Here is a 16,866-nt window from a genome sequence, read left to right on the forward strand (position 1 = left end):
AACTTATATATCAATACAAGTACATACAAAAACATTAATAATCAATTTATACGATTTTTTCTCGGTTCTATTATACCGTTTCAACTCGGATTTTAAAGATACCATCTGGTTTGATGTGGACTAGAATTTGACATAAAAGAGTGACAATTGAACAACTCATTTGATCATTTCCCATCGTCTTGGTTTGATAGGTTTTTAAAACATTGACAAAAACTGAAATTACATTCTGATTTTATATTTTTATTTAGTTTATGTAAGTTTTGTTGTAGAAAATAAGAAAAGTCTTATAAAAAAAAGCTCAAAGTACAATAAATCAAACGTTAGGGGGCTAAAGTGTAATTATAGATAAAACCAAATACGCGTATATATGGAATATACGTTTAGCATGCCCATTCATATTTCTCCTCGCCAAGTCTTTACTGTTACAAACAAAGAATCAATTTCCCTTTCTTAGCGAGCAATCCATCTTCCAATTAGACTCAATTCAAATTTTTTAACACCCGATTCATTATCAATCATCAATATTTTCTGTTAATTTGATTTCATGAACATGAGTTTCTTCAGAACTTTCCTATTTTTGGGTCTTATTTCAGTAGCTTTCTGTCAAGAGCAATCTGACACAGATCCTCACCTATTTCCACGACCTTTGATAATCGAACTTCCACAAAACGTGGAACCTCGATGCGATAGCTCGATCGAAGAAACTCGATTACGGTGTACGGGTTGGAGAGTCGCAGGGGAGGCGAATAATCTGAGTCCATGGAAAACGATCCCGCAGGAATGTATCGATTACGTGAAGGACTATATGTTGAGTCGATCGTACGAGATTGATCTCCAAATGGTGTCTAATGAAGCAGCACGATTCGCGAAGAGTATTGACTTGGAAGGAGATGGAATGGATGCTTGGATTTTTGATATTGACGAAACTTTGCTTTCTAATCTACCTTATTATGCTGAACATGGCTACGGGTATGCTTCCTATCCATCTCTGATTCGCAGTTTTGATTCGATTTCAATTAAACAGTGGGATTCGTAAATTTCAACTTACGGGTTTTGAATCTCATTTCATTTCAATGTGAGGGTTTTGATTGGTGATCCAATGTGGTTTTGATTTAGGAATTTTCGTTATTACAATTATTCAAATTTCAATAAACCCTAATACCCTACTTCCTAACATTAACTTTAAATCATGGATGTTACAGATTGGAGATTTTCGACCATAGTCAATTTGACAAATGGGTTCTTGAAGGAGTGGCACCAACAATTGAACCAAGTTTGAAGCTTTATAAGGAGGTTTTAAGATTAGGGTTTAAAATATTTTTGTTAACAGGACGTACGGAAAACAAAAGGAATATTACTGTTAATAATTTGATCGAGGCTGGATTTCATAACTGGGAAAGACTCATTTTGAGGTAAATGTTCAAAATGAAACAATTTCTTATTTATTTATTATTATTTTTTTTTGTTAAATTAGTATTTGAATTTTTTTTACAGAGGAAATGAAGATCATGGAAAAACTGCGGTTGCATTTAAATCTGATAAGAGGAAGGAGATTATGGAAGAGGGGTTTCGGATTATTGGAAACTCGGGTGATCAATGGAGTGACTTAATAGGTTCAGCTTTATCTGTTAGATCATTTAAGCTATCGAATCCTATGTATTTTATATCTTGATTGTTTGAATATTTCTTATTGTGACAATTGTAAGGATTTGAAATGTGTATGTAAATGAACTCCAAATTGGTTTATTCTCAATTTTTATGATTATGATATTTTCCTATTGCAAAAGTGCATCCCACGTTTTTAGAAAGAGTCAATTACAAATTTAGTCCTTATGTTTTACTCAAAATCTTAATTTTTATCCGGTTTTTGAAAATTTCCGGAATTCGTTCTTAAGTTTGTGTGTCGTTGTGGATTTAGTGCCTCTAACGATGAAATATATGTCTTAAATTGGTTTAGTCTCAATAGTCAACCTACACAAGTATTAAATTGGTTTATTCTCAACTTTCAACGTATGCCTTCTCTTTTTATTGCAATAGTGCTTCACACGGCTCACACGGCTTTAGAAATAGTAAATTACAAAATCGGCTTTTATACATTACTTTTAATGCATTATTTTAAGATCGTTTCGAACCCATTTTTATTTTTTCGTTCAAAAATATAATAAAAAGTAAGGTAAATAGCTTTTCATCTTTAATTCTACTCTATTTTTTATCTTATTTTTTACCTAAAAATTATATTTTTAATATATTTTATTCTTCCAACTAACATAGATTGTCAAACACACCCTTTCTATTAATTTGATTTTAATAAATATATAATCTATATTTTTTTTCATTACAATAATATTAAATAAATAAGATTATATTTATAATATACTTATAAACTTTTGTAAAATACATTATCGTTTTTTAAAATTTCAATATATATTTAACTTTTTATATGAATTTGATGAACAAAAAACAAACTTTATATTTGTAATTAATTAATATAATTTAAAATATAACAAAATATTATAATTATTAAATACTACATTTAAATTATAATTAATAGGTAAAAATAAACTAGAAATATATAACCATATAAACAGAGAGACTAAAACCGACAACACAAAGTTCATCCCTATTTTGGGAGAAATGAATAGTATAACATCATATTTGATGTAATACTATTCATATCCCCCAAAATAGGGGAATAAATGAGAGACGGTTGGAGTAGAATGAGGGAAACAATAAGGAAAAAATGGAAAATAAGAGTGGGTTGGAGATGCTCTAAGTTTGATCCAGTTTTTCACAGTTTGATCATAAGACAAATCTTGAAATTTTGAGTAAAACACATGATTAAATTCACAATAAATGCATTATGAAAAACTTCGGAAACATTTCAAAAACTGAAGTAACCATATGATTTTAAGCAAACGTGGACTATATTTGTAAGTTAATATATTAAAGACTAGTTTATAACCTATGAGAACCACGATTATAAAATTAATTAAACTTTTATAGTAAAAACTCAAAATTATTAATTAGTTAGTTTATATGAATTATTAATTAAGAGGTATTTTTAGTTATATAAAATTATAATCGTTAATTTAAATAAATACATGACCTTATAATCTGTATTCATTTTATTTTAGTTGTTATTCTAATGTTATTAGTTTAATGTAATTAGAGTGAAAATTTAAAATGGAAAATCAATAGGTTGATAAGTGACCTGATATTAATTAGAAGACCTAATAGGGTGACACATGACAAAATGAGAATAAACTTATTCTTTTATTAGAATAAAGAGATTAGAAAATTATTCTTTTATTAAAATAAAAAGATTAGAAAATTTTACATAAATGGTCAACCAACTCTAGTTCTTTTCATAAAGTTTTTTTTTTGTATAGATGGTCATTGTGGTTTTTAAAATATTATCTTTTATGGAGACATTCTTTTTGGCTAATGCCTAAAGGTATTAACTTTTTCAGTTAAATTCTACATGAAATGTCATATTTGTTTTTTCTGTTATAGGGACCGTTTATGTATTTTTGTCAAAATCTATAATGTTTTTAGACAATTTCACAAATGGTCTTTATGTTGATGATTTTGTTTCCAAAATATTCCATATGAAACTTTATTTTTTTGCAGGGATGTTCTCTTTGTACCAAAATTGCACTTCAAGTGCTATTTCTTTTATATGTCTATTAGATTGATCCGTTAAATTGAATGAATTTTAGATACGGACCATTTCAACCATTTTATGAAATTTTGCCTAAGGACCATTTGTGAATTTTTTTTTAAAAAAAAAGTCTATTAAATCATGTATTAATTACCATAAATCAAATAGAAAAGCAAAAGAATAAAACATAGAAAATATAATATTATTTCTAAAGCATGAACCTTTAAAACATATAAATATTTTTCTTTTTTCTTTTAAAAAAGAATTGAATTGAAATAATGCCATATTATTCATATGGATAATTAGTTTAGTATGTGTAGCAACATAGTTGATTACTAGCTAACAGACTTTTTTCTTTCTTTCTTTTTTCTTTTTTTTTTCTTTTTTTTTTAAAAATTTTTTTGCTTTGAAAAGTTTATGCATTTATTAAAGAATATATTCAAATTTGGATAAAACTAAATAAAATTTTAAAATAAAATATCAAAATTTTATATCGAACCAATATAAAATGTCCCATACGTATATTACGAAACCGAAACTGAAACATATTTTTACCTTTAACTCAAAACTGCATACTTATATTTTTTTTAAAAAAATAGCAGTTACCCCACCTATAAATAGACCTTTAAAACCAGCTTTATCTGCAAGTTACCCCACCTATAAATAGACCTTTAAAACCTTCACGATTTTGTTCCTAACCTTTTCCGAGAGTGAGAATTCAGTTCTCATAGTCTTCTTTCCTCCCTCCTTAATTTTATAAGGTTTTAGACTTTTGGTTGTGAGCCATTAGATACATTTTACTTTGGGTGCTAGTCCTTCAAAGTGATTGCAAGGACTTCAAGATCTTCAAAGGAATCACGCGTATGTATGATTATACTTTAAAGATTAGTAATCTTCTCCCTTTTGTTAGTTCAAATTCATAGTTTTAAAAGTAGTTTGCTATAATAGTAAAACCTAGATCTAGGGTGCATGTACATTTAGGTTTATTATTAAATGTTTACGTTGCCAAAAATTTGTGTATAAATGCATAGAAAACCCATTAATAATAACACATCATTTTTATTTTTGTACAAAAAATGTATTTGTATAAGAAAAATAAAGATAAATCTTGAAATTACATCACATAAAAATTAAAAAGTAATAAAATGATGTTTTTTATTTTATACTTCAATTTTTTTAGATAAAAAGTAGAAAACAAAAATATAATGATGTATCATAGTTTGAATATTTTAGATAAAGTTTATCAACAAAAATTATTTATATATTAAATAAAATAGATTTTAAAATTTGTAAGTTTTAATTATTTACTTATATAAATATATTTTGAAAAAGTATCCAAAGTTATTAACTACCGGTAATGTTTCTAATAATAGCAGAGTTTTAAGGTGCCCTTATGATCCAATTGAGCAAAAAAAAATTAGAAGAAATTAGTTTATTAATTTGTCATGGTTTAATAAATTAACTATAAACTATTTTGGAATCAATTAATTCAAGGGATTAAATATTAATTAGTTAAAAGTTAACTAGTTGGAATAATCCATAATCCCTAAGGGATAAGGAAGATTTTGAAAATTGCAGTTATCTAATGTGGGATTGGAGATGCTTTTTGGGGTAAGCATCTAAGACCTATAAATAGGGCGATAGGGATCACACCCTAATTGCTCATTCCCTTGTCTAGAATTTTCACTGATTCTTTCTCTGAATGATTTCCAAACTCCTTCTAGGGTTTGTTGAAATCAATCATTTCTCCTAGTTTTCTTTAATCCGCTCTTGGTGTTCTTGGTTGTGAACCAAAAGAAGAATTTTGATTTAGGTCCTCTTCATCAAAGTCAATGTGACTGTTACAAGATCAGAATCAAGGAATTTCAAAAAGATCAAAAGATATGTAATTCTTTTTGTTTTCTAAGTAGATTGTTATAACTAGAATGAAACCTAGATCTTATTAGGGTGCATGAACACATGAATTTTATTCATGTGTTTAGATTGCTAGAAAACCATACGATATTACAATTTTTATGTTTTAGTTTTTTCTAATTTTATTTGATTTATGGTAATTAATACAAGAATTAATAGACTTTTTTAAAATGTCACAAATGGTCTTTAGGTGAAGTTTCACAAAATAGCAGAAAATATTTCTTCAACTTAACAGATCTATCTAACGAACATCCATCAAAAGGACCACTAGAGTGCAAGGTTATGTCCAAAAGGATCATTCAGGCAAAAAAAAAAAAACAAAAAGGTTCATAAGGACTGTTTTAGGGACAAAATCATAATCATAAGAACCATTTGTGAAATTTTGTCATGTTTTTATTTAATCTATTTAAACATTTGATGTTTTTTTTAATATTTTGTTTGAATACATTGTTTAATTTGTTTTTTTTGTTACATTTTTTGATGTTTTACTTGAATAATTTTTTCTAATTTTTTTTTGACATTTTGTTTGATTACATTTTGATGTTTTATTTGTTTATATTTATTAAAGATTTCATAGTCACTATAATCATAATTCGTAACTTAATTCATTTACAATCATGTGACGGGAATGACAAATGTGTTATTTAAAAATTTAACACTATTAACTAAAAAGATTGTCTTTATAAGATTTTGTAACCACATGGACTGTGTAAGCAAAAAAAAATTGTCATTAAGACCAACTCTCATTGATTTTATCAATCATACAGACTATTTATATAATTTTGTTAAAAGATTATGAATGACTTGTTTATACCTTGAGGTTTCAAATTGAGGATAAATTTATAAGAAAAAGGGAGGTTTAAATTTAATTTATAAGATCAAAGGACGTAAATGTATAAATTATAAATAGTTTGTTACATTTTTTTTTGCATGTGATAATGTCACAAGGGTGTATTTGGAAGGAATATTTTATTTATAAAAAAAACCTTTGATAAAAATAAGACAAAATTGCAAAAATGATCCATATGGTATATACTTTTTTGGGGTTTTAGTCCAAACCACGATTTTTTTGGATTGGTAGTCATTTTGGCAATGTTTCTATGTAGAGATGGTCCCCCTTAAACTTAAAATTACTAATACACCTTTTTAATTTGTTTTTCTCATTTTCATCCTTTATTAAATATTAACGTAATAAAAAAATAAAGTGGGGCCCACCCCACCCCACCTCTCTCTTTCTCTCTGAAATTTCTTCCTAGAAATTAAAACACACACACACACAACTTCATCATCTTCTTCTTTGGTCTTGTTTCTTACCCTTACTATCCCTGTACAGTTAGTTAATAAACACAGATACATAAAGCCAAGTATCTGGGAATTGAAGTAGAAAATAAAGCCCCCAGATTTTTCAAATCTTCCTCCCAATCTAGAAAAAAAAAACCCAAAATTCTCGTCAAAATCAAGTTTAGATACAAAAAATCATGCAGAAAGCCATGTATCTGGAGGATGATGGATTAAATATGCCAAATTGGGGGTATTACGAACCTTCATCCCTACCACTTCAACCTCCCAAATCTGGACTATTAAAGATGCGATGATTGATTTTGGAATCGATTACAGATGATGCTGATGCGATGGCTGGTTCATCCTAGGGACATGATTTTGAAGTCTGTGGTCAATCCAAGTTGCAGGAAGATGCTCGAACGAGGTGTTGTTTGGAATATTTGGCCGCTTTCTCTTCAAATCCACCCCTCGATCTATAATCTGGTGACGAAGAATGTCAGAGCTAAGTAGTAAATTGAGATCATGAAGTTGTTTGGGATCACGATTTACAGGTGAATGGGATTGCGATTTACAGATGAAAGGGATTATGATTTACAACCTAGCAATTTTTGCAACCTTTCCAATGATTGACTCAAATGTCAATCATGTCCCCCTCCTTTGTTCTTCTCTGAATCAGTGTGAGTAGAAGATGAGTCTTGTAGAAGAATGATGATAACAATGGCACTATAGATTTGAACGATGATAGTTGTAAACCCATGTATTGTGGTTTGACCTGGCAGCTCCGTCTTTGAGAACTGTGTTTGTTTTTCTTAGTGAATTGAAGAACACATGAAGAAGATTAGAGGGAAAGAAAGAGGATAGTCTAAAAACCCTAACTCCGGCATGAAAAGCAGCGACTCCGACGACTGAGGAGTTCTTAACCAGTGATGGTGTTGTTGATCGATAGTAGTGGTAGTATTGACAAGGAGTAAACATCAAAATAATGGGAATATGACTATTGTGTAGGAGAGAGAGAGAGAGAGAGATGGCCCTTTTTTATTTTTTTTAATTATTAAAACAAATAATTTAGTATTGGATTTAAAAAAATGAAAGAAAAATTGAGAATAAATACCCCAAGGGTATTACAGTCATTTCACTATTTGGAGGGACTAAAAAGCGCAACGAAACTAGCTCAAAAGGACCACCAATTCAACAAGTCATAGTTTGGACTAAAACCCCAAAAAAATACATACCACATGGACCATTTTTGCAATTTTGTCTAAACATAATTGTTATCTTTTAAAGAGGTAAACAAAACAAAAATTAAAAGTTTCGAAAAGATCTACTTGATGTCTTGAAGAAACTTTTTACATTACGAGATTCTTGTTTAAAATTACATGTACTTCTGTCGAGCAAATTTTTTTTCTTATGCTTGAGTTTTTTTAGAAGCTTAAAGCTACAAAGCACGTCCGTATACGATTTTTTTTATAATCGTTAATCAAAGATTCTGATAATTTACTTTTCAAACAATACGAATGATTCAAAATTTAAAGGGTCTAAAAACAAATATACATATTCAGATATTTTTAACTAAATCACTTTAATTTAGCATTAAAAGCTTTCTTTTACTTACATACTATCCATGCGAACTTTAAAAAGCATATGGTCTCAAGTTCTTAATATCATTTATAGGCAATTTATTGCTGAAAATGTTAGAAGTGGAGTCTAAAGCACTTTGAACATGATAAATTCATTTCAAATCACAATAAAAAGTGTTCTAAAAAATTAAAATGAATATCGTTTTTGGGTTTAAAAGCTTGTATGATCTTGTTTAGAGGGAAAATTACTAAATTTGAACATTATAAAATTACATAATTTGAAACTCATTTTGTTCTAGTGTGTCCAGCCAACAAGAACATCCTAAATCTTAATTTTAAAAGCTTAAAACCTTTCAAACTATGTTCTCCAGTCGATCACATTTTCTGTTGAACCCATTTGTCAAATTGAATATTATTGAAAAATTCTTACATGATGTATTCAGTTAATAACAACAATTACATGAAACAAACACATTATACATTATATTAATTCTCATAACATTGAGGAACAATATACTTTACCCATTTAAGGTTTTGGCCACATCTGTTTATTGAGTTTGACAGTTTCGTCCTTGATAATTCATAAACCACTTCTGGTGTTTTAGTATGTGATTTCAACTTTCTTCCCCACTGTTCACACTTCGGTTCTTTTGTTTTGTTTTGATTCAGATACCTATATTTTCTTCATTCAGTTTCACTTGCACATGTTTGAACTTATGTTTTGTTTTTACTTTCATCATGGAATTACTTGAGTTTGTGAAGCTTTGGATTGTGATTTTAGTGAAATTTGCTTCTAGGTTGGTTTGATTGAATTGATCTTAGTTTTTTATCAAGAAATTTTGTTCATTAGCTAAATTAATTGATAGTAATGACAGATTTTGATTATTGCTGAATGAGATATTTGTTCTTTGATAAAAGTGGTTTATGGGTTGCGAAATTTACAAAGCCGGTCCAGACGGTGATCGACCTGTGCGATCGCCCACGGCCCACGTCTCTAAGGGACCCGTGTTTTATCGGTTTGTAGTTTCTATATATAATTTTTTTTTTATTTATTTTACATGTTTCTTTGGGCCCCAAGTTAGCCCATCTTCAAATTAGCGCTAGAAAGAAAACAAATTGGCATGTTTACAAGCTAGTTGAACGAGAGAAAAGTAGGAACAACCGAAGGAAGAAAGCGGGAGTTAGGGCGCCTTGTGAATCAAAATTGACATCCTCGATGACTGAACTGTCTCTACATCAAGCGGAAACTCCATAAGAACTCTAAAGATGAATTCAAGTATCAATTCAAGAACCGTCAGTATGTCATCTACTTTCCCTCTTGCTTTAATCGTTATCTATTTTTGTCTATTATATTCACTATCAAATTCTCCTCTACTTCCTACTCTTGTATCTCTCACTACCTCTCGCATTCACCTTCTAGTTATCACTCTCTCGATTCTTGACCTCGCCTGCCCCTTCTGTGTTGATTTCTAACGTGTTAGTAGATAACATATAAGGTACGATTTTGTTGATGGTCTTTTTGTTTATGAAACCTTATAGGTTTGTATATTAGGTTTTTGTGTTTGAATTTTTCTTCTCATTTTTGGTTGGTATATCAGATTATTGTTTCTAAAATGTTATAAGTTTTCTTTATAATTTTTGTTTGCACAGATTTCTGAACTTGATTCTTTCAGAAATAATGAAACTCAACACTCTAAGTTTCAATCTTTTTCTCTCTATAGAGTACTATGTTTGTACATTCTGGATGCAATTGTATAATCATAATGTTCCAAATTTTCTGATGTTTATTTTGGTTAGCAGATTTTTGATTTTGTTTTATTTAGCATTTTTATGACTTTTGTTATTGACTTTATGTTGTCGCTTACTTTGATATAAAGCTTCCACAAAATTGACACAGAAATCAGATGTATTCTTTATAAAGTATTGTTGATAATGTTTCAAATTTAATCTTAAAATCATTATCTAGCACTTATTGAAAAAGTAAGATTAAAAGCATAAAACAATTTGATTAAAGTAAGGTTCATTAATATTTTAAGGTTCTTATTAACTATTCTTGCTATTTTGTTATTTTGCAGAGAGAAGTTTTGCAAAGCTCATGTTATTGAAGAATTATTAGGGTCATCAATGTCATAAGAAATGTTTAATAATCTTGCAATATTATGTATAGAGAAATATATGTTACATAACATTTATCTTGGTAGTATTATTATTGATTTTGCATCTAAAAGCTACAAGAAGTATTTTTCTTTAAATTTATTGTTTTTTTTGTAAATGTTGTGGCTTAGTATTATTGAAAATATTATTAATAATGTTTGTAAATGGTAGGTCTTTTTTTGAATTTTTATTATATTCGATTTTGGGGACCTTCTTTTTTCTTCTCACCCCGAGCCCAAACTATGTTTGGATCAGCCCTGGAAATTTAGGAAAAAAGATTTAATCTTTCCACTTGACTGGCTTGGATGACTAATGGGTTAGAGAAATTTCAACGTTTTATGAAATTAATGATAACTAATTGGTAAATTTAAGTAGGCGTTCTTTAATTTACTTTGATTTCAGTCCTTATTGCTTCTTAGCGATTGAGTTCATCTGTAAAAAAAAATCTAATTGATCGTTTTCTACATAAGATGGTTTTTATAAAATAAGATCAGTAAAGGTCAAGTGAAGTTTTCTAATAATATTCTAACTTAGATTCTCAACTCTAATTTGTACATCTAATATTGTTAAATCTATTACACATTCACTTTTGTTAATTCCATTTACTTTGTGTCTACTGTCTTCTTGCTTTCTTCCTTTGCTACCATTACTCTTAATTGTTGTCTTGGAAGGTGTGTTATGTAAAATCTATATTATCACTCCACAAACACATAAATTATGTCGTGAAAATACAACACGGGAAAGGTATTTCAGGTAAGGGTCTTATTTTGTTCCTATGCGTTTTTGTTTGTTTACTTCAATTTTTATACTCTAACTGTTGGCATTACACTAGGATTTTGCTTTTCCTTTCGGTTTTATCCATTCAGATTGAGATGATACTTCAAGCTATAGAATATGAAAACCATATGTTTTCAGAATGAGGGTACGTTTGGTTTTTAAATTCCTAACGGAATTGGAATTTGAGATTCCATTCCATGGTGTGTTTTGGAATTCAGTTCCATAAGAATCATTCAAATCTATATTTTATGAATTTCAATATTCTTAGGTGAGGGTGGATGGAATTAAATTATATTTGTTCTTTGTTGTTAAAAGGCCAAAATATGTTCATTATGCATATTGTTGTAAAATAAAAATATAAATTCCAATTACATGGATTTACAATTAATTAAAAAATAGTTAATATCCATAAAAAATGCAAAAAAATATTGGATTTCCATTATTGAATTTCGTTCCAATTTCTAGCAAGTAAATGCATGAGAAATTATGATTTCTCCATATTCCAATTCCCTTGATAAATTCCATTATTTCGAAAAACATTCTACAAACTGATATTTCCCTTTCGCCTTTTAAGTAAAAATAATCGCATTATGCTAGGTTACGTAGTCATCACGATAGACTAAATTTTGGTATTATTTGAAATGATATTGCATGCTGATTAGGTTTTATTTTTTGGATAACAATATAGGGGTTTGGAGGAATTTTTCCATATGGGGTTCCCTGAAGAGGTTTCACTTCTAAGATAGGGCAAGTAAATTTTTTAGAAGAGGATGATATTTTTTTAATGGAAGAACAAAATAATTTGAAAATGGTACATTACTTATAGAAAAGAAAAAAACATCATTTTCTGAGGTTGATTATATCTGAATCCTTCAAAGAATGGGAGATAGGAAAGTCAGCACAAATATAATATTTGGGTTCAGTTGCTAATTTCTTAAGGAAGAATTGGACTTACATGAAATCTTTTCTATTTTTTGTCTAAATTCATGATTTTTGATGGAATATGGATGTTTAGCAGCATTTTGCGCTTTTCATTCACTTTCTATCCATCAATGGAAGACTTCCTCCAAGGCCTCATCAACCAGGTTGAAGCAGGGAAACTGTCGCTCCAAAATATCGAAAGCGGTTTTGCCCATCACCAACAAGCCAAAGAAGAGATCATAGAGAAGATGGACAACCTCCCACAATACATGAATTATCTCACGACAAACAACATCGTCATCAACACCAAGCATGAGGCTAGCAGTGATGATACAGTCTTTCCAAACTATATAACAGAAAGTAACCTAACATCATAAAAAACCTGAAGAAAACAATACCAAACAATACCTGTATGCCTTCAAGTTGTATCTAATGTTCCATGTACCACTTATGTCCAAAACCTACATTCCAACTTATGCTATCAATCAGGAACAATACAAAGACAATGCTATAATAATAATAATAATAATAATAATAATAATAATAATAATAATAAATTGACCCCATTACATAGCATGGCTTTTTTCCTAGTTTCCATAAATCTACATAAAAAAGCTCTTTAAAAACTCGAATATAGTCGTTAACTTATTTTTTCCCTTTTAGATCTTCGGAGAATTAAGATACTAGTTTTATATTATTGTATAGATATATGCAATATCTATACAATTTCAAAACTCTTGAAATGAGATTTGAGTATACACTATGCCTTACTTCAATCTCTTTGCGATCAAATTTGATGTCACTACAATTCTTCTAATATAGTGTTAGGTTAGATAACAATTTAATAAATGTTGTGTTTACTCAAGTTATATGTGTAACATTCTTCTAATATGTTGTGTTGTGTTTCCTAAAGATGTAACATCCCAAAAACATGATCCCAAAATTTTCATTTTTAATTCTAGTAAAAATACTATTCCAAAATATTGTTCATACAACCCAATAAATTAAGTGTGTCAAACATCATAAAAATCAGAGTGTGTCTCATAAACAGAATCCATATGGTGTGTGCAATGCAGTCATCCCGAGCCCTTTCCCTTGGACTGGAAGTACCTAAAACATAAAATGAAAACCGTAAGCTCAAAGCTTAGTGAGTTCCCCAAACTACCCCATACCATACATAATTAATCACATACTAGGCCCTTGCCCGACATCGGGCCCCGCTCGGTTTACAGATTTATTATTCTCTGGCCTCGCCTGTCATTGGGCCTCACCCACTATGCACATACAATATATATCACATAATCATGCTAACACATATAATAATCATAAAACAATAGCATATGTTCCAGTCATCGGGACTCGACCGACATCGAGCCCTGGCCGACATTGAGCCCCACCCGGTATACATAGCAATGCACAACAGATGCAAGGGCCACGCAAACTCCTAACATCCTAGCATAATCAACAAGGGCCAACATTGGTGCCTTAGACCCAATAAACCTAGTGAGGAGACTCACCTCGAATGTTGAACGATAGCTAAATAGGTCCCGACTTTGAATATCAGCTCTACCCAACACCTAAACAGTAATAATTCCTTAGATACAACTCAAAATACGTCAACACCCCCTTATTAGTCAAACATGGTCACAGAAAAAATTCAAAAGTCAAGGTCAATGGTCAATGTTGACCTAACACACCGTGGTTCCCTTTGACCATGTCGTGTTTCCCCTTTATCCTCGCAGGCGGGAAAATGCTAGCCAACACGTCGTGTTTCCTCGAGTTCTAGCAGCTTAATACATTAAGCTATTTCCTTCGTCTCCAAGAGTTCCCAAGCTCAGGTTTGAACCCAATAGGTACTTAGAAGGGTAAAGTTTCAAACTTTACCCATAGGGGCTACCGAAAAGGATCCAAATCTCAAACCTGAAGGCTTAATAGCTCAAGGATTAACCAATAGGTACTTAAATCATGAGTTAAAGCCCCAAAACACAAATCTGACCTCCTTGAGCAAGAAAACCACATAAAGTTGCCAACTTTACGTTTATGCATGCCTAAATGAAGCTCTTAAGCTTAAAAAGGAACTTAATGCATGCATGGGACCAATTCTTCTCATAAAGCTTGCACCTTTAAGCTCAAGGGGTCCATTGCAACTCAGATCTAGAATAACAAACCCCAACATGACTTCTCACACTCTTCCACCCAACAAGACCAAAAGCATGAATTAAGGAGATCTAAATGTCTACTAGTCAAGGTATGAACTTGATACCTCAAAGAGACTGCAACAAGTGGAGAGATTCTAGATCTATGACCTTCCTTCCAAGCTAAGCATCTTAAATCTTCAAGCTTCCCTTAGAAATGAGCAAAATAACCACAAGAATCTACTCAAGGCTCAAGAACACCATCAAGAAAGCTAAAGGGACAAATTAGCATTTTAGCAACAATGGAGGCTGGTAAGGAGACCCGATCTTGGGCAGTTAAGGAGATTATATAGGGTGCAACACCCTAAAATTAGGGTTTCCTTCTCATCCGTCACCACGTCGTGTTGAGACACCACAACACGTCGTGTTGGCTCATTAAACTCTGTTTGCCAAAACCATATCACCACGCCATGTTCAATGATAATTCATGAACAAATTGGAAATAATTTCATACCTAGAATCGTGCGTTACAACTCACCCTCACTTGAATCAAACTTCGTCCTCGAAATCCGCCACCTCAAATAACTTCGGGTAGTGCTCTCTTATCTCATCCTCCAGCTCCCAAGTCCATTTCGATCCAGACTTGATTGGAACATTCATTAGTAAGCATACATTGATCTTAAGTATTAACTCAAGGTTTGAGTTTTCAAACCTTGTCCCTACGCATCAGATCAATTTGTTCTCTCAATTGGTATCAGATCTTGAGTGCTTGTCCTTTGAATCCACAAGATCATATTATAGTTGGTTTGAAATTACCTTGGTATTTCAACCATTTATGTGTTAAGGATAAAAGTTCTTCTATATACCACTTTTGCTTGAAGATACCTTAACTTCAATGGCTGCTTCTAACACTCAACAAATGATTTCAATGCAAATCGCAAATAGCATGGTTAGCCCTACACGTGCCCCACTGCTATTTGTGGAAGAATATGATCACTGGAAAGTTAGAATGAAAAGTTTTTTACTAGCTAAAGAGAAAGGTGAAGCTATTTGGAGATCCGTCAAAGAAGGCCCTCATGTTCCTGTAAGAACGGTTGTGAGAGATGTTGCTGCTCAGCTTATGGGTCAAGATGAGACTCGTCCCGCTCGTCTAACCGCAGATGATATTAAGAAGCTGCATGTTGATCAAGTTGCTTTCTCGGAAATGGTGTTTGGTGTCCCTCCATCACTCATTGAACACATTAAGTTATGTAAATCAACAAAAGAGATTTGGGAAACTCTCCAAGATCCGATCGAAGGTTCGGAAAACATGAAAGACAAGCATCTCACCTCGATTATCAATGATTTTGACACCTTCACTACCACTCCTGATGAATCAGTGGCCTCAGCCTCTAACCTTTACCAAAATCGTAGTCAACAACACAATTGCTCATGGGATTGTCCGAACTCCCTTAGAGTATAATCTCAAGTTCATAAACAGTCTTGGTAAAGGATGGAGAAATGTGAAATCTTGTCTGCAAAGTAATGGTTCTTTGAAAAAGTTGAAACTTTATCAACTCTTTGATGAACTTCAAGGACATGAATCTAATGTTGCTTAAACTATAAGGGAACTCTCCTGAGGTCCTCTTGCTCTTGTCAGTTCCTTTAAACCAACCATTTCGAACACATCCACCTTGGACCTTTTCAAACCCATTGTTCCACCTGTTCAATCCTCCATACCTATCTTACCCACACATAATTAACCTGTTGATGATTCAGAAGCCATGGACTTTGAACTTCGTTTCCATCAAGAGTTTGCTCTATTCTCCATGAAATATAAACGTCCTTTCAATCCCTCTTACAAACCATACCAAAGTCGGTTTCATGCTCCTCACCAAAACAATACTCAACCATACTCAACTTCGGAACCACAACCAACTTTCGAAAATCCTCCTTTATACAAACCAAACATTACAAAGCCAAACTCTAATCCGGAACCACAGCAGAATCCAAAATCCGACAAACCAAAAATTATGTGTCACAAGTGTGGACATGCATACCATTTCGCAAAAGATTGCTTGGTTGACGCTCCATAAAAACTAAAGATCAAGACTCTACATACTACGCCCGAAAAGCTCAAGGAATGGCAGAAATTGAAAAAGCCTTTGTGACAACTGTATCAAGGGATGCCGAAGGATATTGGTCATCCGGAGATGATGATGACATGGTGACTGGAAGAAACATGTGCTTGATGGCAAGACAAACTTTTGAGTGTGATGAAGGCTACTAGTCCTCTGGGTCAGAAGATGAAGACGATGTTGTTGAACCACAATATTGCTACATGGCCACCAATAATCCACCTGGTCGAAGCAATGTTCAACAGGTAAAATCTATGACTACTGATAATGATTTTGATATGTCTCTTTGTGAACCTTATCTAACCCAGATCCAAACAGATATGAGCACC

The 16,866-nt window shown here is 31.5% G+C and overlaps 1 protein-coding gene across 1 annotated transcript; it reads left to right on the forward strand.

Annotated features, from left to right (window-relative positions):
* The first annotated feature begins 407 nt into the window (after window positions 1-407).
* Window positions 408-1,746, forward strand: LOC145076688 (acid phosphatase 1-like). Its single transcript, XM_079022499.1, has 3 exons — window positions 408-969; window positions 1,203-1,412; window positions 1,495-1,746. The coding sequence occupies exons 1-3, from the start codon at window positions 545-547 to the stop codon at window positions 1,670-1,672; spliced, it is 813 nt and encodes a 270-aa protein (XP_078878625.1). The 5' UTR covers window positions 408-544; the 3' UTR covers window positions 1,673-1,746.
* The last annotated feature ends 15,120 nt before the right edge of the window (window positions 1,747-16,866 follow it).

This window comes from Lactuca serriola, chromosome 9, assembly GCF_051521515.1.
Source record: "Lactuca serriola cultivar US96UC23 chromosome 9, Lser_US96UC23_V15, whole genome shotgun sequence".
Classification (NCBI taxonomy): Eukaryota; Viridiplantae; Streptophyta; class Magnoliopsida; order Asterales; family Asteraceae; genus Lactuca; species Lactuca serriola.